General features: G+C 42.1%; 1 protein-coding gene across 1 annotated transcript in view; it reads left to right on the top strand.

Annotated features, from left to right (window-relative positions):
* The window catches only part of rims3 (regulating synaptic membrane exocytosis 3), a 223,713-nt gene that overhangs the window by 190,464 nt on the left and 8,487 nt on the right, over window positions 1-24,762 (top strand). Inside the window, exons 3-4 of the mRNA XM_079656163.1 lie at window positions 23,797-23,938; window positions 24,433-24,545. Of these exons, the coding sequence (XP_079512289.1) occupies window positions 23,862-23,938; window positions 24,433-24,545 (190 nt within the window). The 5' untranslated portion in view covers window positions 23,797-23,861. The remainder of the gene's footprint in view (window positions 1-23,796; window positions 23,939-24,432; window positions 24,546-24,762) is intronic.

Here is a 24,762-nt window from a genome sequence, read left to right as displayed (position 1 = left end):
GGCCTTGAGTTTGACACCCCTGACTTAGTGGGTAACAGGAAATAAAAGAAAGACCTACTAAAACTGGGCACTGAATTAAAAGAGTTGCATAATTGTACTGTAATAATAGACTTTTGAACCAGGAAAAGACCACACATTGCGATATCCAGAAAAAATTACAAGATTATGCCAATGTTCCTTTAAGAATTTCCTCACAAGCCTGGAAATCTGTTCCTGGAGACAAACAAACAAAGTTGTTTACTAAATGACCCATTGAGACCTAAATGGGCTACCCTAATCTACGTTTTCCCTACTTCATAGTTCACTCCAGCTAGAGACAAAATAAGGCTGCATATACGTAATTGAATGACCCACATGGAGAGACAAAAGGTCACTGACACGAACAGAGCGACAGGTAAAAATTCCTCCTCGCCCGATCGAGTTCAATTAAGGTCCTCTCTGGGTTTCTTCCTGGCGGTCGTTACCGGCCCAATCTGGCCAGCTGTCACTGCTCCATGTTGGGAGTGACGTGGGCATTGATTGGCTGATGGAGCGGCTCGGCCCAGGTGCTCGGATGCTCCCCTTATAGCCGATAAGCCACAGTTTGATTTGGTTCCCAGAGAAGAGAAGGCTGAGGGAAGTCATTTGGACTTTGGCGACAGAAATGGTTAAAGTCAAAGGTCACCTATTATGCAGAATCCAATTGTTCACATATTTTCTACATCAACATGTGTCCCCTCTGTGTAAAGAGACTCTAAAAGTTTCAGGAAAAAGATTCGCTAACTTTTTTGTCCTGATCCATTTCTATAAAAACCTGTCTGAAAATGAGCTGATCAGATTTGTGTCACTTTATGATGTCATAACAATGTTTTGGCTTGTGTAACCATTAGCCAATCACCATCCAAGGTAACCCCCCCCCACCTTATCACCTGAATCTCCTCCTAGAGCACCATTGTGTTACTTTTAACCAAATATCTCTCAGAGGGGCGTGGGGAGGGGCTCCTTATTTTCATCTAAAGTAACAGACAGAGAATCAACACTTTGGAAACAGAGGGGATTATGGGATGCTGCAATGATCTGTTTGGTATTTTAAGCCAAACACTTCAGAGACATGGTTTGTATATATCTGAGACCTATAATATATTGATGAAAAACAGTATAATAGGGGACCTTTAAAGTACATCCTGCAGAGTAAGAGACTGACTGTATCTCTTGTGGCCATAGATTCATTGTTGAATAACTTGGTGTTGAATATTAATCTGGTTGCAATGGGAACCTTGGGGAAAAAAGACCAAAAGCACTCCGCAAATTGTATTAACTGCTTTAATTCAGTTTTTCGAGACATTATTCTAAATGGATTGCATCTATTTTATGACTTTTGGGACCAGATCATAAGCAATTTGTTAGTAAGTGATTAAAAGTCAGTTTGTCCTACTCCTAATAATGTGATTTGCAGTAGATGATTACACAGAAGGAATTGGGAGGTATAAAGAAAGTGAATGAACATTTAGGCAGCTTATAGAGACAAACATATGTACAAACAACCAAGTGAACTGAGACAGTGGGGGAATTTGTCAGCGTCTCACTATGAAAGCGCTATTAGGAGCTAATGTGGTTATGGTGTTGTTATTCTGTCAGGGTTCCTGCAGGGTATGTTCTAGCTGTGATCCATTTTGTGAATTGGATCCAGTCACTTCGCAACAATCAACAGAATCTGTTTCGGTAAATTCTTATTCAATCAGATAAGTGTAGACGTATCTGGGGCAAGAACTGCATGTTTTTAAATATCATGATATCCAAAATGTTGGGGTTCTTAGTGGGCTTTAACCTTTTTTCAACTGGCTTGATTATTGTCCGATAATCGGGCATTTCACAGTGGTCCTCATTTGGGGATATAACCAGAATGAAAACAATATATTAAGCACTTGCATAATCACAGCATCAATCTACAATGAGCCCCTTTCATTTCCCAGTGTACAGTGTGCGCTCAGTTTAAGCGCAAAAACAGAATAGGAAATGTCTGAACTAATACACAGCATGCTGCTTTCACTGGGCCACACAAAAACGGATTTGTTAACAGCCTACAGCCTTTGTTAGCATTTTTAAATAGCAGCTCAGACCTGTCACAGTTCTTACTGTTAACCCTTATGTTATGTTCTGGTCTCCCGTGACCCGTTTGAAGTTAAAATGATATAATGTATTTTATAAAACGGACAAGTCAAATCAAGCAATCTGATTGGTTCTTAGCCGTGATATACCGAGCGTATACCACGGGTAGAATTGTAAGTTACTTTTCACAACAGGTCAGTATCCCTCCGCGTCTGAGAAAAACAGTATTCCGTTTGCTTTTCATACTGGAACAAGAAAGCAGCGGAGAAGTAACGGGGCAGAAGGCCTCCTTTTTGACGCAGCGGTCCAGACATAAACATCAAACGGCAAAACATATTCAGTGTGCAGTTCCTTTGGCATTAGGGCAGGGATATCTAGATACTTTCCAAAGTTTGACATAATGAATTGTGCTACTTTTAAAGCAAGCAACGATGTTTTCAAATCTGTAATCAAAGAGGTCCGCAAAAACGCTATCGACCAATCAGATTGCTTGATTTGACTTGTCAGTTTTATAAATATATTTAAATTTCTTCCGTTACGAAACAAACTTACAAAGCATAAGATGGAAACATTTAAGATTAACTTCGACCTCCGGGGGGGTATTACTATGGAGGAGTGGATTAAGCAGTGCCTATCTCCAAAAAAAAAAGCACCTAAACGACGACATGCAGAGCTACGTGAAGAGCAGGTAGACCAGAAAAGTACCACCATTCAAAAGCTTTCTGATGCGGGTCTTGAAACAAAGCAGAGAAATTATGAGCGTTAGTGGCCACAGTTGTGAAAGCTCTCTCCAGAGCTACTGGAAGCCCAATCTCGGGAACCGGAGAAAGTGGAGCAATATTCTCGCCACGCCAAGCAACAGCCTCGAACAACCTCAACCTATACAAGTGACCACGTAAGGCGCCATGCTACTGATGCTGGTCAGTTTTTAAGTGGCTGCTAAATATATAGTTTTTTTTATCAGAACAAGGCTTCATGATATCCTCCACTAACGGCCCGTCTACACTACAGGCATGAAAAAATCTTGAAGCTGGGCGTGTCTGAAGCTTGGAGATTTTTTGCGAGCAACCAATCACATGAATCTCCCGCCCCCGACATACAAAGCAATAGCAATGTTAAAACGAAGTAAACTGGATATAAACTCTCCAAACAGGCGAAAAAACTATCAGTTTCACCCACTGTCTCTGCCACCTCCCTCCATGCCTGGTTCCTCCGGTTTGTATCCCGGTAAATAGTTCCGGTCGTAAAGAACCGGGTGATTTGCTACCGTAATATCTCGTTTGGAATATGAGGAAATGAACTGCGGTCTGGCTCTCCCAGCTTGCACGCGGTTTGATTGGCTGCGCTTGCACTGGCGGGATTTGCATAAACGGGATTTGATTGGCTGATGCATGAGCATGCCGATAGATGCTCGTGATGCTTGCAAAGCCATGCCATGCTCCCCACAATGCAGTTCGGCGAAAATTAAAAATCTTCTACGTCACCCCATTCAAGTGAATGGGCGAAGCGTTGAAAGCATTTTGTGATGCCTGTAGTGTAGACGTACCGTAAGGCTATATTAACACTACAAAACAGATTTTGACAATTTTAGCCAAGTCTGAAGGACTCTAAAAAAAAAAGTGTATCATTTGGTGTTCGGGTCTGGGGAGACCCAGCAGAATTGTTTTGGGTGACTCGAGGTCAAATTTGGCCCAATCAAGATTCATCTTTGACTTTAGACACCCCTCCCCCTTCATCAACTGTAACAATAATTTTTCGCAACATGCACCTGGTCTCCCCTCCCTCTGCCCCCCCTCCTCCCACGGGAACTCCACCTTTCTCAAAGAATATGTACACTAACACTTGAACCTGAACTCACATACGTGTGCAATATGTGGTGTAATGTGTTTTGGGGCCATCAAATACAATTGCAACAGGATTGTGCGGTTATGAATGCATTATACGTTAGTTATGATGTAGTTAAAACAATAATGGATGATAGTCCTTTTTTGTGTGTGTTTTGGACTGAGATAAATCATGGGTCAAAATTGACCCGCGAACACCATGAACGGAACAGCTTTCGAACGCAACACAAGGGTTAATGAATTACATAATTGTCCCCCCAAAAATGATAACCGAGATTAAATTAAAAATAAATCCATTTGGCGTCTCATATTTTTAAACGTTCAGGGTCCCCGCAGATCCTTTAAAAGTCTTACATTGATAAATGATATTCAAGGTCTAAAAAGTTCTTGAATTTTAGGAGGGGAGGTATTAAATTGTATCTGGGGCAGAATGGATGAGTGTGCAGGGGGTGACATTGGTTTCCATTGGTCTACTGCCATACAGTTTTGTTAATGCGAAGGCAGTCCATCCATCTTCTCCCGCTTATCCGTGGTCGGGTCGCGGGGGTATCAGTTCCAGCAGAGAGCCCCAAACTTTCTTTTCCCTTTTTTTGTATTGGTATTATTTTTTCCTTTGAGAAGTCTTAAAAAGGTTTTAAAAGTCATTACATTTGTACTTAAAAATGTTGCAGATACCCTGACTTTCTATTTCGCTTGTCTCAGCAGTAATATCCCAAAGATAACTCTTTGAAAAAAGGTGTCAATGCCAGGTTGAGTACAGCATCAAAGGATAGAGATGTAGGCGATAGAACAAACCCTATGAACAGCAGGTAGCTCAGAAGAAAAGGTTATATACTTTCCTTCATGTTGTATCGAGGTGCACTTTCACAGAACTGGGGTTTAATTAGAAGGTGTGTTCCCCCTTATAGATCCTTTTGATAAACGCTATTTTTGTCTATTTGTACGATCGTGTATTTCATAGACTGTGTCATTGCGTCATTATTGAGGGTTTTGTAACAGTCGAGAGTTGGGGGTGGCATTTTAGTTCTGTCTGTGCTATTTATTACGTGCTATTATTGGATTGGTACTGGTGAGGAGATAGAACACACACACACACACACACACACACACACACACACACACGGTTTCCCAGGTTTATTGGGTGAGTCACTCCTCAGTTGAACACAGTCTTATCTCCTGAGCAGGTTTTGCAGGACTATGAAAAAAGGTGTGTGTGTGTGTGTGTGTGTGTGTGTGTGTGTGTGTGTGTGTGTGTGTGTGTGTGTGTGTGTGTGTGTGTGTGTGTGTGTGTGTGTGTGTGTGTGTGTGTGTGTGTGTGTGTGTGTGTGTGTGTGTGTGTGTGTGTGTGTGTGTGTGTGTGTGTGTGTGTGTGTGTGTGTGTGTGTGTGTGTGTGTGTGTGTGTGTGTGTGTGTGTGTGTGTGTGTGTGTGCGTGTGTGTGTGCAAACTGTCAGTCTGCACGGTGGGATGTGGCTTGCCACTCAATCACCTCACCCTTTTCTTCTCTATTTAGTTCCCTCATCTCACTCGAAACCCATCCTCTTTAGTTTCTTACCCTCACTTCATGACTCCTTTTTAAAATATCCTTTGTTTAAATCTTTCTGTCTTCTGCGTGTTTATTTCTGTGGTGCTGTTGGATAGAAACCAGAGACAGAACAGAAACAAGACACAGAAGGAAAAATGTGACACAGGAAGGGCATACTTGTTAGTTTGCTTATTGAAATGATTCCAACTTTGTTCTGGGACCAATAGCAGCCACATTTCTGCGCGTGCTTTCGTCAGGAGAATCATTTCTGAGTTGGCAAAGTGTGACTGTAGCTCCGACCTGGGAGTGAAGATTTGTGCTGTAGCTTTCAGCATTGCCAGTAATGTTATGAAACCCATTTTCCATTCTTCTGGCTCAGTTTTGTTTTGTCTCTCGATAAAATAACACAGGTCTTTCTGTTTGCGTATTTGCCTGGCGTTAAAAACGGCATAATTCAGTTTTCACAAACTTCAGTATGGTGCCATGAATTTAGTTTGTTTTCGAAAATACTGTAAAGTTAATCGTGAGCGTTGTCTCTCTTTTGAAAGCCAATTTACCGAATCAAAACTGTTTTTACTTCTACAGAAAAGCCTCCTAAACAGCTTTGTAAACTATGCTTGCAACCCAAAGCATAAAGCATGCACGTTTACTTACAGATATGTTTATAACAGATAAGAAAAGAGCACTGCTGATACAGAGATAGGACAGAGTTTAGCTATCGGTGTACCTGAACTACAGTGTACATAAAAGCCCTTTGTTGTCATACTTTTCAAAGTGAACATTATGCTCTCCCACACTGAGATAGCTCTGCAGGGCTGGACGATGTTATGTAGATGGTAGATAGCTAGGAATAACATTTTCTTGGAGACTCTGTCCTAACGCTAGAAAGACATTTGTAGACCTCCTACAAGTATATTGGTATACTCCCTTGCTGCTAGGGTGATGACATTTGCAAAGTTTGGGGTTCATGAGCTTTTAGGTGCGACCAAACTGCTAAAAGATATTTTGTTTTTTTATTTCGCAGGACATTTTAAACAACACGTTTATTCTTGTTCTTGAGTTTTTGAGTATGCGTTCAGTTCAGGCACATTTTCCAAGCTCATTGTTTTAGGTTTTTCCAATACTACATGAAGACAGCACATGCCTCTTTGCATCCATACCAATATGTAATGGGTTCTTCTTTGGCCCATGCTACCCCCGAGCACAGAGTTTCATAAAAATTGGGCATTTGGTTTTTCTATATTCCTGCTAACCGATAAGTAGAGAGCTTTAAACCTATTGGATCTTGATCATGCTATATCTCAACAATCCTAATATTTGGTTGGCTTTCAGATGTAATCATTTGAAATGTATGATGGAGTTTTGTGTGGGTTAGAGAGACACTCAACAATGATACAGCAAAAAGGCTACAGACTAGATTGTCCAGTGTTTGGAAACATTTAGCCTCCACTTGTCCCCTGACCAGAGAACAGACCTGGCATTTGAGTAAGCAGGGTGTTTTCCGGGTGACTCACTGTGTTTGTCCGTTTGAGTCACAGCTAGAAAACAAACTTCAGGAATTTTGGAGACATTTGGAGAACTTACTGTGATCCGATCGTCCGAGGTAAAATGTACCCCGAAAGAGAAATTCTTACAAATCAAGACAGCTTAGAAAAGGCAAAATAAGATCTGTGGGAAACGTACCTTTTAGATAAATGCACGTTTTGTTCAGCTGGATAATATCCACATGTCTACCCTACTTTTATCATTTACTAATCATAAATCTATCGATGATTCGACTTTTGAAACTACAAGAAGATAAGGAGGACTTTTACAAAAAAGTAATAGGATAGGCTAATGGACTTCATCTTCAAGTCAAGGTAAGACCGCCATTTTATTGAAAATGGGATCTTACTAAGAGAGAACAATTCAATATGTAAATGAAACAATTACATTTTTTGGGTATCCTTTTGTTGAACTGTCTGTTTAAAAGTAATCGAAGCATCAGACTAAAATAGCTTTTGAAAATAATAGAATATTTTGATTTAGGTCCAAATATAATATTTGTAAACCTGAAGAGTCAGAGCCTCAGCAGCCATGAACCTCACTGCAGAAGCTTATATATAAATAAACATCTACGTTTTTTGTGCCCCACCACTTTTGTACATTTAAAACACGCCACTGAATAGAGAGCAATTGATTCTTAAAATAGCATCAATGGAAGCTGGTGAATCACTGCAGCGTCTGACCTGTGGTAACTGTGCTATTTCACAGGGTAACGAGTACACACGATAGCTATTCATATTCACTATGACTCATGGAAAAATCCTCCTTGAGTCTTTCGAGCTGCTATTTCAGGTGAGGCGGCTGCTGTGTATCTGTGTATCTGTGTATCTGTGTATCTGTGTATCTTGCTCCACCACTTGTTTTTTCGTTGGAAGCGTATTGAGTCGCTGGCTCTCCCCGCATACAAACTGAAACCTTACTCATGTCTCTAAAAGCTCTCTCCTCTCCACCGGTGCTTAGAGGCTACCAAACACCACCCAAGCTGGCCAGCGATCTTTTTCTCTCCTCTTTCTGTTCCTCATCCCTCCACTTACTCCCTTATCTCCCCCTTTGTGTCTCCCCCATCTCACTGACATCTCAACTTTCTCTCAATCTTTCCCCCCTATCTTTTTTGGTCTCACTTTCACTATCATGTTATCCCAATCTCGCCCACCGACTCCTCCATGCTCTATTCTTAGAGAGGCAGATGAGGAACCATTCAGCGGTTTGTGTGTGTGTGTGTGTGTGTGTGTGTGTGTGTGTGTGTGTGTGTGTGTGTGTGTGTGTGTGTGTGTGTGTGTGTGTGTGTGTGTGTGTGTGTGTGTGTGTGTGTGTGTGTGTGTGTGTGTGTGTGTGTGTGTGTGTGTGTGTGTGTGTGTGTGTGTGTGTGTGTGTGTGTGTGTGTGTGTGTGTGTGTGTGTGTGTGTGTGTGTGTGTGTGTGTGTGTGTGTGTGTGTGTGTGTGTGTGTGTGATAATCAGGCTGATGAGGGTGTCATTACCACTCTCGACATTCATTGCACTAAACACACACTCACTGAACGTACACATCCTGCTGTAAGATTATTTCCTGTATTTTTCTTTTTAAAAAGTGGAATTGGCTGTATTATTCAGCTTTGAAATAAAGCCATCCTCATCTGAAAAAAGATGAATTGGTATCTCTCATCAGACTGGTAGAATGTAATCAATCACACATTTTACATTTGTCTCAGGGGACTTTACATTTTGTGCAGAATATGAATACGACTAGGACACCCTCTGTGCTTAGACCCTAACATCAGAGAGGAAACACTCCCAAAGAAACGCCACATTTAACGGGGAAAATGGAAGACATCTCTGGGAGAGTACACATTTAATTATTTTTGTTGCAGTGTACAAGATGGTACCATTATGTTCAGAGCTTAAAATGTAACGGGTGGTTTTGTGGAAAATGCTTAATAGTTTTTACTCATCTGTTTCTTCTCTCCTTCAAATCATTCGGCCATCTTGCATCCGTCGCCCATCAGCCGGCTTGTTCAGTAATCAAGAGGAAATTGCATCTGAATTAGATTACTCTTTTCCTCATTGTAATGAATTGTCATTAGACAGGAGCCCGTGTGGCATATTAACTCACTGACAGACATCCTGCCATACATGAAGGTTTTCGATTTCAAGAAATCATTTCCTTTGCAACATGGTGCTAAAGAGGCTAATCGCCTCTCATTGACCACTCCCTGGTTTCTGTCCCCTGCTCAGCTGTTAATGTGACTCTCACACACACTGCTGCACACATCAAGACGACACAGGAGATTAGTTCTGTTTTCCTCCCATGCATTATCATTAAGGACCCTAACACTTAGCATACTAAGCTACACTTAACTCTCTGCTACACTTATTTGTTTTTGCATGCTCTATTGGAGTTAAATAACGGTCTAAGCTGCATGCTGCATGTGTCCCATAAATGGGTGAATTGTAGAGAATAAAAGCAGCTGAGAAAGAAAACACTTGCAATCCACTTTACTGTACACAGGCCCCTGGCCCCTGGCAAGATTAATGTCGAGCAATGAAAGGTTTTGAGCTATTCCCTAAACTGTTGGCATTATTTTTGTATTAGTATAATTAATTATTTTCTTCAGATTGCCCTTAAAGGATTTGTTTCACATTTTGGGAAATCGTTTTTTTGGCTGCCTTGCAGAGAATTGGATGAAAAGCTTTACCTCAATAATTCTTGTTATTGAATTATTGTTAAGGGCTCTAGTGTGAGAACATTATGGCTTTACAACAAACCCCTAACACTAAAATGTTGTTACCTTACTGTTAACAAAGATACTAGCTTTTAAGAAACTGGACCGGTAGTGACATGGCAGCCTATTAAATAGGGAATTGCTTATGAATTACTTACTTATCTATACTCCTGTGAACATTTGTGATAAATATTTTATTTGCGATTTTTGTCAACCAAGGCTAAGAGGGTATTTCATTTATTTATTTGGATGTGTGGTTTTATTTTATTTTGTATTTGTATTCTGAAGAATTAATTGCTTTTTGCTTTTAATATGCTATTACTTAATCATGTGTGGCATAAAATGATCAAATACGATTGTATATCACAATTATTTCTGGAAAAATATATCTTCCAGCGATGGTAGCCGTTGAAACAAACCTAACCCTACCCCCATTGTCTCTGTATTTGCTGATTATTGATGAGCTTTAGAGGGAGTTTTACCTTCAAACAGATCAAGGCTGTCTGTTTCCAGTTTTTGGGCTAAACTAAGCTAATCTGTAATGTACAGGAGTGGTATTGATCTTCTCATCTAAGTCTCTGCAAGAAAGACAATTCAGCACATTTCCCAAAATATCACACCTTTTAGCACTTAGTCAACCTGCCTCATCAGGACCCAGTGGGGGGGATTTTGTCAGATTTGATTGACAGTGGTGAGGCAACCTAAGTCATCAGCTTCCGATTCAAATGCTACATCAGGGAAACTCAGCCTGCTCAGAGTCAACTTTTACAAAAGACAGGAGGCCTGCCAGACTAGCCCCGAAGTATATGGCGTCCATTTCCTCCCGGGTAACACACAGAACACAGAAACACAGAAATCTGTCATGTCAAAATCATAGCTGCATTAACTTTGGTCAAAAGAAAGGAGAAGTTGAGGCATTGTTTGGTATTGGTGCTACACTGCATGAATGAATCTCCTCAGGCTCCCAATGTGCCTTTGAGCCAGTGGCGTAGCCACCATGGGCCCAGGCCCACCCAGTTTGCTCATTGGCCCACCCTGAGAAAGATTCGGTGTATTCTTTTTATTTTGTATTATTATTATAAAGAAATGTATTCCCCCATTGAGAATATCCAAGGGTTCAAAGTGAAATTCAAGTGAACAAATATGGAGTTGAATTAATGTTGTATGTGTTTTATCCTCTGAACCAAACTCATTTACGGTAAAAACTGGTTGTTGGTTCCGGCGCGCGCCATAGATGAGAGTAACAAATGCGTCATTTCCAGGCAAAAATTACGGCTCCGCCCACTTTTGGGGAAAAACAACGCTGTCAGTTGAGCGGCGGTCAATACAAATTCTGAAGTTTTTGCCAATCCAATCAGAAATTTAAGGAAACCGGAGATTTTTGGATCTTCAAAGAGCCCGATTCCAATGGCCAGACAGGCAAACAATTGCATTAAGCCATTAGAAATCGACGATCGGGCTCGATATATGGTTAAATATAGCAGTAGGCCACATGTGTCAAACTCAAGGCCCGGGGGCCAAATCCGGCCCGTAGTGGATTTAATTTCGGCCCGCAGGATAATTTGTAATTACTAATAGATCTGGCCGGCCGGTATATTGCACGCACACCTTCACTCCATCCTGAGGGTTTCCTCAGCTCAGAGCCTGACCCCAAACATTGATGAACTTGCACCCAAGATGAGATGCCAAGTATCTGGCTTGAACTAGCATCACAGAGCAGCACACTGAAGAGGTTTCTCAATACTCAAATTTCCCCTCCTCGACTCCTCGACTCCTCGGTCCTCCGGTAGTGACCCGGAAATGAATTTCAGCGCGCCATGTTGAAGGACATCTAATTTCTCTAATTGCACTTTGAGGACCGAGCATCGAGCGTCGAGGAGACTCTCTGGAGGAGCTCTAACCGAGGATACACTGATGGGTCCTCCACGGATGCATTTCCGGGAACGGTGGAGGCGTGACGCACGGCCGGACTTATCTCAGCCAATGACAGCTCTGCATGCATCCCCTGGATATTATTTTACTAATTATTATTTTACTATATCTACAAACAAAGAGTCGATATCTTTCTAAGACCATTTAGTGCTTTACATAATACAATACACAACGGCTGTAGCCTGATTATGCTTTAGGAACTGTAACGGTACGTCTACACTACAGGCATCAAAAAATGCTTTCAACGCTTCGCCCATTCACTTGAATGGGGTGACGTAGAAGATTTTTAATCTTCGCCGAACTGCATTGTGGGGAGCATGGCATGGCTTTGCAAGCATCACGAGCATCTATCGGCATCAAAAGTTGAACAATGTTCAACTTTTGAGGCTCGATGCTTGGCATCAGCCAATGAAATCCCGTTTATGCAAATCCCGCCAGTGCAAGCGCAGCCAATCAAACCGCGTGCAAGCTGGGAGACCCAGACCGCAGTTCATTTCCTCATATTCCAAACGAGATATTACGGTAGCAAATCACCCGGTTCTTTACGACCGGAACTATTTACCGGGATACAAACCGGAGGAACCAGGCATGGAGGGAGGTGGCAGAGACAGTGGGTGAAACTGATAGTTTTTTCGCCTGTTTGGAGAGTTTATATCCAGTTTACTTCGTTTTAACATTGCTATTGCTTTGTATGTCGGGGGCGGGAGATTCATGTGATTGGTTGCTCGCAAAAAATCGCCAAGCTTCAGACACGCCCAGCTTCAATATTTTTTCATGCCTGTAGTGTAGATGGGCCGTGGTACGTCTACACTACAGGCATCAAAAAATGCTTCAACGCTTCGCCCATTCACTTGAATGGGGTGACGTAGAAGATTTTTAATCTTCGCCGAACTGCATTGTGGGGAGCATGGCATGGCTTTGCAAGCATCACGAGCATCTATCGGCTTGGCATCAGCCAATCAAATTCCGTTTATGCAAATCCCGCCAGTGCAAGCGCAGCCAATCAAACCGCGTGCAAGCTGGGAGAGCCAGACCGCAGTTCATTTCCTCATATTCCAAACGAGATATTACGGTAGCAAATCACCCGGTTCTTTAGGACCGGAACTATTTACCGGGCTACAAACCGGAGGAACCAGGCATGGAGGGAGGTGGCAGAGACAGTGGGTGAAACTGATAGTTTTTTCGCCGTCGTTTTAACATTGCTATTGCTTTGTATGTCGGGGGCGGGAGATTCATGTGATTGGTTGCTCGCAAAAAAATGGTGTGTGTGTGTGTGTGTGTGTGTGTGTGTGTGTGTGTGTGTGTGTGTGTGTGTGTGTGTGTGTGTGTGTGTGTGTGTGTGTGTGTGTGTGTGTGTGTGTGTGTGTGTGTGTGTGTGTGTGTGTGTGTGTGTGTGTGTGTGTGTGTGTGTGTGTGTGTGTGTGTGTGTGTGTGTGTGTGTTGTACAGTGCGTAGATGCGGCGGACAGACGGGTCTCAGTTGGTTTGGTATCCTATGCTTACTTTAAATACTTGTAAATACAACTTTTGGCCCGTAATTTCAATTCCCCATTTCAGCGAGCAGAGAGAGAGGGGGGGGATATATCCAGTCTCGGATTGTGTTACGTTATTATGAGAGTGCTGCTCTCATACTTATTTGATTCTGAAATTGTATATATTTATATAAATATATATGTGTGTGTATATGTCCGCATCTGTAGCCTGCTATTGTCTCATTATACTGCACTGTGAATGAATTAAAGTAAATATATAAGTCGTCATGAACACATCTGTCCATGAGACAGAGGGCTGCTGTGCCTCCTGTCATCATTAATGGACGTCTCTTTAAAATGACCGCTCAGAGGAAAGGAGTTCTCATTTCTCTAACCGCCTGCTGCTTCCACTCCTCTCTCCTCGGTTCCCCTCCTCAGTCCTCCGCTCGCATCTCCTGTGGGCGGCACCAAGTCTCGAGGATAGGAGTCGAGGAGGGGAAATTTGAGTATTGAGAAACCTCTTGAGTTTCAATGGATGTTTCCTTCTGCACTTTCTTTCTTGAGACAACAGGGCATGTTTGGTTTTTCTTGGAGGGAAATAGTTTTGTTGAAGCTCTTGTTGGCCTGTGGGAAAATGTAATCATAAGAAATAACTCTGGAAAAGCTGCAGATAGAGCCATAAGAAATGAATGCAACTGATTATTTAATGTTTAATGTTGTTTTTATAGGCAATAATTTAAGCTTTGTTAGTTCCAGGTTTAATATGTGCAATAAGTTCATTTCAATAAGTTCTGCAATAAACATTGAACCAGTCCGGCCCTCGACTAGTACCCATTTTGATTATTTTGGCCCACCGTGTATTTGAGTTTGACACCCCTGCAGTAGGCTATAGAGTAACATCTACGTGACTTTACGGCCCCGTCCACTTTTGGGGGAAACAACGCTGTCATTTGAATTGCGATCGAGCCTGAAGCCACAGAGCTCTTCTTTTACTCTCCTTTCTTCTTAGAGGACGTACAGAAACACTGAACTCTGGATTATTTTTAATGTTTGAGGTGCAATAAACGACACAGCAGCTTTTTGGCATGATAAAACTATTATGTTCTGCCTCGCTCATGAGTGTAACAGCTGGAGAAATTACAGCCTCGCCTACTGATTTGAATTTAACCATATATCAAGACCGATTGTCGATTTCCAATGATCTAATGTAATTGTTTGCCTGACTGGCCATCGTAATCAAGCTCTTTGAAGATCCAAAAATCCAAGTTTTTCCCAAAGATGTGATCGGATTGGCAAAAACTTCAGAATTTGTATTGACCGCCATTCAAATGACAGCGTTGTTTTCCCCCAAAAGTGGGCGGGGCCGTAATTTTTGCCCGGAAGTGACGTAGGTGTTACTCTCATCTATAGTAACGTGAGAGAGGCAGAGAGCTGCCTGCAGGGACGCGCTTTTCTGTAAAAAGTGCAGACATTTCCCCAGCCCAGGAGCTGAAGGTGCATTTACGAGGGATGGATATGTAGACTCGATGCACAGCGTAACTCGTTGGAGAGACATAAAAGCGAGGAACACTGCAAGTCCATGAGCAGGTTTGAATGCTACAACCTATTGTTGCTGTTACCTAGTGCAATAAAAGAGTTACATAACGATTGTAAATAACCCAATTTGTGAAACTGAAAAGGATATTACATTGTTTTTGTTACTTTCGTTGCAGTTGTAAATATGTCTTAAATATAATTTAGGTTAACTTCCTGTGCTATTTAGATGCTTTTATTTTGAAGGCGAGTTTACGCTGTTGACAGGAAGTTGTTGTTGCTATGGAAACAACGTGATGGAGAAAAGGAGCGGAGATTAAAGGTGGGGTGGAGAAACTAGCTCAAGTGCGCTAGAATTTGAAAATACACAGCCGGAAAAAATCTGCCACTTCCTTACAGAGCCCCTCCTCCAACACACACGAACGCGCAAATGACCAATGAGGGCACGAGATAAGTTGTGCACAGATGGAAGCATGGGCGTAGGAAGCATCCTAAATGTGGGTGGGACAATTTAAGAGGCGGTGTGGTCAGGTGGTGGACCTTACCTCCTCTAGGGGGGTCCGGGGGCATGCTCCCCCGGGAAGATTTCTTTTTAAATGTTGAAGTTAAATGCATCTATCCGGTGCACTTTGAGAGCAACATTAGGGACTAAATCTATGGATACATCTCTCAACACCCATGTGAAACAGTACTGTTTAAAACAGACTTACTTTTTCTTTATGCATATTTTACAAATAACTCCCCTTTTAAACTGTATTTTTGTTTTACTGTCCTATAGTATGAGTTTGAATTTTTTCATACCTGTTATTCTCTTGTTTTTTATAATGATCATATAAAAGGTGTGCCTTGGAAATACTTGTTTACATGAGATAACTTGGGCTAAAGTCAACGATCTAAACACTCAGAGTCCTTTACCTCCCTGAGCTTACGTTATAAGATTTGTCTGACAGGAGAGAGCTCTCCTCTTCCTTGTTGTAGAAACAACTCCTTACTGTATGTACGTTACTGTAGCGCTCTCTCGTTCACTCTCTCTCTCACTCTCTCGCTCACAAAATGCACTCGTCGTGCCACACACACAGCCAAGCTATGACACACAAAGACCCAGAATAACTTTGAATGCTGTATCCTTTTCTTTTCGATGGCTTTACTGTATGATATGACGGATGAACACATCGCCACTGGGCTTACAACTAAAGACACAGCTACTCAAAAAACGCAGCATGTGTACGGCTCATGTGTACGGCTCTGAGAATCTGCCTTGGTACAAAGTAGCAGTGAAAACATGTTACGGAATTTCGATGATTTGGGCATTCTCACAATAAGCAAGTGGAATGGCTCTACAGAGAGCGAGTGGATAGACCGATGCACGGACTTTCCACATTGTAAAAGTGGGGGGGTCTAAACTAATCATTTTAAAAGGTGGGGGGGACTTGTCCCACCCTCATATAATGGCTGCGACGCCCATGGATGGAAGGCTGACAGGCAGGTAGGCCATCCAGTTGGTCGTGATTTTTACAGCACTACGGCTTCCACAGATAAAAAATTGTTATGGATTTTTTTCGTCTAAGCACTTTAGATATTCATTGCTATTGGGATGTTAAGAGCATTCCATGGAGTATAACAAAAAGTGTATCTCGAGCCGGTTTCTCAAACTTACCTACCCCACTTTTAATCTACATATAAAGATGGAGAAAGTAAAGGATAAAGTTTATGTTTAAGTTTAGCATCCTCCAAAGAGGCACAAAGTTGGTATTAACTATAATATAAACATGTGGGTTGTGTCCTAATTTTTTTATATGCTGTTTTTTAGCTTTGCTGTCTGTTTACAGTTCACTTTTGGTAGTATGCTAAAGTGATTCTAATACGGATGGAGCCTAAATGTATTTGTTATTTTTGTGTCTTCATAGCTCTTACGTTGATATTGGAGATCTCAATGAATTAATTTCATCAGTCAAGTCTTGGACCATTATTCGGAGGGAAATACTACAACGATGCTTGGCAATGGGCATTATTATATATTATTATTATTATAGGCCAGGCCTACCTTAAAGTCATTTTTCCCCCTGGAAAAAGCTGGCCCACCCTATTTTATAAAGGCACGCCCTAAATCACATTTCTGCGCTACTGCTTTGAGCAAAGCACAGTTACAGTAAGGCTGCTGATTGTTGGCACTTATGTGTTCACAGTGTTATAACATCTCTTAACCAGAGGAATCCTGGATGGAAAAAGCATTGAAATCCATCTGCTTGCTTTTTTTATTTGCAAACTGTAACTTCGTCGTACCTGCCGTAGAAAGTGCAGTAAATCTGTTTTAATTTCCCTAAAGCTTTCAATGATCATCATAGTTTAGTACCTACAGTAGGTGTATACATATACAAACGATTCAGAAAATGTGCCATTTCAGTATATTTAACTGCAGTCCTTACATACTGCAACTCACTTTTCTAAACTCTTATGTAACTGTATGATACATAAATATGGCGCTGAATCACAGATATGAATATGTTGTATATTTATATAATATCCTACGTCCCCCTCTATCTTAAATTAGATTTTCGTCCAAATCTAGCAAGGGTCCGGCGGTGAAGATACCACAACATATATTTCACCTGCTTAGTTACTGTTGCTAGGCATGGCGGATCGTTGCCGTCACCGGTGCATCCAATAGGCATGTCGGCGCAGCCAGGGAGTCTAAAAACAGCTTTCTATATTACAGCGTATAATGAGAAGGGCTTCATCAGTGTTCTCTCCAAATGTCAGAGCAGCTTTAATGATCTACTGAGACACACACACACACACACACACACACACACACACACACACACACACACACACACACACACACACACACACACACACACACACACACACACACAAACACACACCGTACACACAAGCTATATATCGTGCACCCTGTGACATGACTATGAAACGTGGGGCGTGCATCAAAAGGCGAATTTAAATGATTACCTAGTTATATTTTAACACACAAAAAGAAAGTTGTGACTGTGAATTATTCCTGGGCTGAGTATTCATGTGTGTGTCTTTAGGGACTAGTTATTACTTATCATAGTGCAGCAAACAGCAGGCACCCTACACAGCATCGTAGCAGAACAAAGACCAAGACCCCCTCTCTTCAAGCATGCTGAAGCACAAACGCTTATGTAATGTTGTATAAACAGCAGACATGTCAGACTACCTCTAATCATGTCTTACAGGGTGTGTGTGTGTGTGTGTGTGTGTGTGTGTGTGTGTGTGTGTGTGTGTGTGTGTGTGTGTGTGTTCGATGTTAACACTATACAACAAAGTTAGTCATCACCGTAATAAACCGTATTTCATTTCATCTTTCTGTACAATACTTCATTTGACATTCTGTTCTTGTGTCATATCCTATTTTATATAGACTTCTTGCATTATTTTTTATTTGTACTTTGTATTTTATTATATATGTTGCATCCTTGGAAGAGCTCGGCTCATAAGATTTCCATTGCCATTTTCTTCTATGTGCATATGACATTAAAACCTTTGAATCTTAAACATAAGGGAGCATACCAGTGAGTGCATGCATAGGGAAATGAGTATGAGAACTAATTAAAATAGGGTGGGAAACAACGAGAAGAACTAAATGCAAGAAGAATGTTTTAACATTTGATTTAAAGACACTAAGAGAAACATAAGTGGTGTCTGTTTAAGTATGGAGGCTCGTATAGAGGGGACAATACGAGCGAGGAAAGACAGAGAGGGGAAAGGCTTGTGAGCGAACACACCAGCCGGGGCTCTTGGTGCAATGCAGACGGCATTGCCATGGAAACGAATGGAGGGAAAGCGCAGACGAGGAGGAGGGGATTAAATGGGAAGGAAGAGATCACTGCTTCGCACCGTGTGTGTGTGGGGGGGGGGATGATTTGATGAGAGGGGATGGGCTGGTTAGAAAATGAGTAACAAGTGTGGATGGGAAGTTAGATGAATTAACCACTAGATGTGGATGTCCCACTCCTCTTTAGAGTATTTAAAGAAGATTTACCACCATTATAAACCCATTCGACCGTCATGCTAAGAGTGTACACAGCTAATTCTGTTTGATTAACTATTTTAAATGATGTATACTTGAATGTACACACTGCATACTTGACTGGAAAGAGTTCAGGTTACTGTTGCTGTGAGGATATCAGTTCACGTTTCAGACGACAGTTCAAAAGTTTCAGTAACATTTTGCCTCTAAAAATAAGATCTGTGAGAAGAAAAAAAGTGATTATGAGCCCGTCGCCATGGCGCCATTTGTCTCAGGTGGCATTGTCTGGGTCCAGATCTGAGGGCGGGTGTTGTCATGGCAGCTAGAGAGCATGGAATTTGTCTGTCTGGGTGTGATGCTGCACACACACACACACACACACACACACACACACACACACACACACACACACACACACACACACACACACACACACACACACACACACACACACACACACACACACACACACACACACACACACACACACACACTGTCTTGGAAATCTTCTTGACTGCAGGATTATTAATAGAAGGCAGCACCCCTCTCCTCTCTGCCACCCAAAGGACCCCCATCATTCTCATCTTCCTCTTCACTTATTTCCCCTCAACACTTGTCCTCTCCCTTCTGTCTTCATCCCTCACTCCTCTCGTCAGATCTCACTCCCCCCCAACCCTCCTGCAGTCTCATCAAGTGGCTTTGTTTGCAATCTGTGTATCCTCCGTAGTGATGGTGATGATGTGGGAACAGCGAGGATGCTTAATGATCTTGGAGTTGCACAATGCTAATGAAGTGGGACGGCTGTACCTGGGTGTGAGCTTAACAGAAAGCAAGATGGAGAAAGTGCTTGTTTAAAGTCTCCTCCCCCCATTTAACTAACCTGGATCCTATAGAGGAGAGACATACAGTACAAGCTAAATAATGAGCTGTAGGAACAAAGCAATCAAAATCTGTTGGTTTTCTTTTGCTTTGTTAACCGTTGTAAAGTTTATAGATGTTTTATCTTCATGGTCTACTGTATATTTTCTATTTTAATACTATTTTGAGATATTTAATTTCTAGAATTGTTTAATTTCTACTCTTTCATTTCTACACATTTTTTCCTTTATTATTTGCCCCTTTTGTTTGTTTGTTTGTTCACCATGTAAAGCGGCTTTGGGTCCCTTGAAAGGCACTATACAAATTAATCTATTATTATTATTATTGATGTGGGATGCCTTGTTTTGTTTTTTATGCTGCTGCATCGCAAACATTTCCCGATTTGGGATCAATAAAGTACCTCTTATGTTATCTTATTTTACCAGTGATTTACTATCAGATTAAAAAACTAAAGGGGTAAAGTTAGAGATGTCTGTAAGAAGGTTTAAAGGTCCCATGTCATGGCCATTTCTACTGATCATAATTCCATTGTTGAAGTATACTAAAATAAATGTATATTGTGCAATCTTCCAAACTCACATTGGTTTCTCATACAGCATCTCTGTATAGTATGTGTATTCACTCTCAGTCCTAAACGACTTGTTAGAGCTCCTGCCCCCCCCCCCCCCATCCCTGTGAGCCCAGTGGCCGTCTGTGAGACACCGCGAAACTCAGCCTGGGCACACACACACACACACACACACACACACACACACACACACACACACACACACACACACACACACACACACACACACACACACACACACACACACACAGCCTGGCTGGGAGTTTGTGTGTGTGCCCAGGCTGAGTTCCGCGGTGTCTCGCCGACCCCACACCAGTGAGCCAGCTCACACTGTCCCGCTCCTCACAGCAGCGAGCCTCGCAACGTCCCACCGGTTGTCTGTGTGTGTGAGGAAGTCCGCGGATTGGTCCAAACGTAACGGCTCCGCGGATTGGTCAATTTGGACCAATCTGCGGAGCCGTTACGTCACTATACCCAAATACGTCACTATACCTAAGAAGTAAACAATGGAAAAAGAGAATCCCCAACGAGGCGTTCTGGGGCAGCATAGACAGGTCTTTTCTTTGTCAGAGTTTTACTCGCTACAGGGTGTACTTTGAGGGATTGTGACTCTGCAGACCGTTTACATGCAGAAAAAGCTACATAACACGCAAGGGGACGGGTAATAACCAGAAAAGCATGACATGGGACCTTTAAGACATTTTCAAGCGTTTACCCCCTACTGCAGGATTTAAAAAAGCAGCTCAGAAAGCCCCGGTCAAAGGGAAGTCTGGGAAATAAGTACATAAATGTGTAGAGGTCTTTTTAAAGCGACTGAGAGCAGCTCTGTCATCCTCCTGTCAAACTAAACTGTCCTCATGTAGCTCAGACACGTGTTGACACTGTGTGAGAGAGTGTAAACAGAGGTGTGATTGTACAGACACTACTTTCCTAGTGTCAGTGTGGGAATGTGTGCACATGTCTCTGTAGAGCTTTGCGTTAAATAGCTCTGGGAATTTGAAGTTTTTATATTGCTTTATTGTTTCCAGTTGTAGACCTCGGGGTGAATAAGTGTTTCTTTTTTTATCTTTTACATCTCGTTCCTCTGTTATTTGGAGTTTCTATTAATGGTGAGAAGCTGGTAGTAGAACAATTAGCATCTTCTTTTAGTGTTCACAAGCAGTGTGTGTTTACAGTGTGGGTTTTTATTTAATTGATTGTTTTAGATTATTTTCTTGATCAATCAATTCATTATTTTGTCTTCAGAAAATATTTCGAATTTTCTCAGGATCCAAGATGATGTCTCCTACTTCAATAGTTGTCACTTTTCCTTAAAAAAATAGAAGAAAGCTGACCCAGTTTGAGTCTTTGTGTGACTATTTGAAGGGATGTTTGCCTGCGGACGCTGAGATGTTGCAGTGAGGATAGCAGGACAAAGAGGGAGTGATGGGGGGATATTAAAGGGAAGGTTTTTCTGCTAAATCTGCATCAACGTGCAACCATACATGTCACAAACCCTTAACCTAAGTGACTTTGACTTTGTCAAGACCCACAGAGATACAGTGAGTCTTTAAAGGGGATGATGCCCTTAAAGCTGTGTGTGGGGGTAGCCTCTCGCCTCCTCTGCAGAGCTGTAAAGCCTAAATACTTACCCCCTCAGCCCCCCTTAGCTCTGCCTCCCCACTTTCTCTCTACCCCACTATGCTCACTATTATTAAAGCTACCATTTTGCTTCTACCTCCCGAGACAGGCTCATAAGTCCCCCTAAAAGTTTATTGCACCGTACACTCAACAGCTATTGTAAAACGTGCTTCCCATATTTGAAATGGGCCGTAGTAATACCTGCGAATTGAACATATTTTCCAATAGTGCGGGAATGTCCCAGTGGAAATTAGGCCTTCTTGCCCGAGTGGACTTGCTTCAAAATAAATATTGTAGAGCTGGGTGTGCTCAAGGCAAACCTGGATTTGTCGTTATTTCTTTTGAGTTTTATAAAAAAACAAAAAAACATTGTTGATATTTCCTGTACAGCCAAGTCTCACTGACATAAAAGACATCAATCCTCCGTCTGTTTTCATGCAAACACAGTAACTAAGAAACAGCATGACGACTTCTCGCCTGAGGAAACATCTGCTTTTATCATAACCTCTGCAAAACAAAATATGTGAGGATCCATTTATAACATATTTTTGTGCCTTAAAGGTCCCCTGTTATACTGTTTTCATCAATCTATCATAGTTCTCAGATACATAGAAAACATGTCTCTGAAGTGTTTAGCTCGAAATACCCAACATGCATTGTAGCACCCCATAATCCCCTCTGTTTCAGCCCTGTTTCAAAAGTGCTGATTCTCTGTCTGTTAAGGCCCGGACACACCAAGCCGATTTTGGCCGTCGATGGGCGTCGACACGCCCTACTCAGATTGGTGTGTCCCGCACCATCGTGTCTTTTCAGCCGTGCCGACGCCAACCCGCCGATTCAGGCCAAAGGCAGTCGGCAAAAGAAATCACTCTGATTGGCTGTTCAGCTTAGCGACCGGTGCATGAGAAGCGAAACGGAAGTGAGGGACCCAAACTATTAAGAAGGCAAATCTGAGATCTCATTTAATTCCAGCTCTCGACACAGGTTCAGGAAAGCCCCATGAGCTTCTCTCTGTAGAGTGACAATGGAACGCACACGCTATTTGTTGTTTGTTTATATCACGCATTCAGTTCTTTTTCTCTCGGCTATCACGCAGTCTGTCTTCCGGTTGTTGCCTCTTTTGAATGACGAATACACACTACCGCCGCCTGCTGGTAAGGAGAGTTATTGCCACTCACGCATGCGCAGTTCATACGTGCTTCTTGGCCGTCGACTGGAGTCTTTGCGGTGTGTTCCAGTGCGACACATGGCCAAGACGCAGGAGACATGAGGCGACGCAACAGTCGGGGGTCCGTCTGTGTCAGTTCTTTGGTGTCAGCTTGGCGTGTCCGGCAGTGCTTGAATTGGAATAAAAAAGGTGCCAGTACTCTAAATCAGCAACTGTTTCAAGTCAATTTATGTATACAGCCCAAAAACAAGTATTTGGCTCAAAGTCATATAGTATATCCTATAATGATGGTGGGTTAATCTCTTTACTGTATATTTTAGAAAGGCTGAGTACTCAGTAAGAAGTGCCGGTACCACATGGGTAAAAATCAGAAATGCCGGTGCTGCGTACCGGTGACTACCGGCCCAATTCAAGCACTGGTGTCCAAGCCTTTACTTTAGATGAAAATAAGGAGCCCCTCCGAGAGATATTTGGTTAAGAAGAACACAATGGTGCTCTAGGAGAGATTCAGGTGATAAGGTGGGGGAGGGGGGGGGGGGTTACCTTGGTTGGTGATTGGCTAATGGTTACACAAGCCAAAAAATCGTTATGACATCATAAAGTGGCTAAAATCTGATCAGCTCATTTTCCGGCAGGTTTTTATAGAAATCGATCAGGACAAAAAGAGAGAGAATCTTTTTTCCTGAAACTTTCAGAATCTCTTAACGCAGAGGGGACACATGTTGATGTATATAACATTCATGAAAAAATGGATTTTGCATAATAGGTGACCTTTAATGGTAAGGCCACACTGATCCTGTTTAATACCTGTCTTACTTATCAGACTGCTCCACGACTTCATCTGATTATAACGCTAAGAGTATTATCACACTGAATAAAGGAAACTTATTTGGATCTATGAACTCTTCGCAGAAGGTGGGACGAAGAAGCTTCGCAGCACCATCCGACGGAGCACGGAGACCGGCATCGCCGTGGAGATGAGGAACCGAGTGACGCGGCAAGGAAGCAAGGACTCGACCGACGGCAGCACCAACTCCAACAGCTCCGATGGAACGTGAGTATCTACCCTTGGGGTTACAGATGGGGTCCAAAACTAGCAAGCCACATGAATGTCTGGGAGCAAATTCATTTGATATGCTACACAAACACGGCCAGGATGCGTTGAATTTTCGGAAATATTGGGTTGCAGATTAGAATGTTCAAAAGGGGGGTTCGCTTAGCATGAATCACTTGAAATGACAAACGGATAAGTTAACAAAGAAAGTAGAAAGAAAGTAGAAAGAAAGTGAGGTCAAAGAAAACTATTTCTGCTAAAAAGTTAGCAATGATTGAGAGTCAGAGCTATTATTTTGGCTTTTTAAATGAGTGTTTTTAAATGCCATTTTATAATATGTTTCTTAATGCTCTTAATGTCTTTCATTGTTGCAAGGCACTTTGAATTGCCTTGTGTTGAAAGGTGCTATATAAATAAACTGGCCTTACCCGGCAACTCCTCATGGCACACACGACATACATATATATCCATCATAACTCTTTGTTCTCTCTCAGGTTTGTCTTCCCTACAACACGCCTGGGCCCTGAGAGCCAGTTCAGTGACTTCCTGGATGGACTCGGCCCCGCTCAGATCGTAGGCCGGCAGACGTTAGCTACACCCCCCATGGGTAAGACAAGAAAGATCGATAACGGTGTCTCATTCTCATCTAGTATCGTTTGATTCTTTCTGAGATCTCATGAGATTATTTACACTGGGATTCATTCTTTGAACCAATGGAAATTAGACAGTTATAGGTTAATAAAGTTGTGGGACAAGAGTACATTTATGTTGAACTCTACTACGGCGGAGAATCAGAATCAAATATCTCCCGCCCTACACCAGCA

The sequence above is a fragment of the Notothenia rossii genome, assembly GCF_949606895.1.
Source record: "Notothenia rossii genome assembly, chromosome: 10".
NCBI classification, from domain to species: Eukaryota; Metazoa; Chordata; class Actinopteri; order Perciformes; family Nototheniidae; genus Notothenia; species Notothenia rossii.
This window is presented reverse-complemented; position numbering and strand designations above follow the sequence as displayed.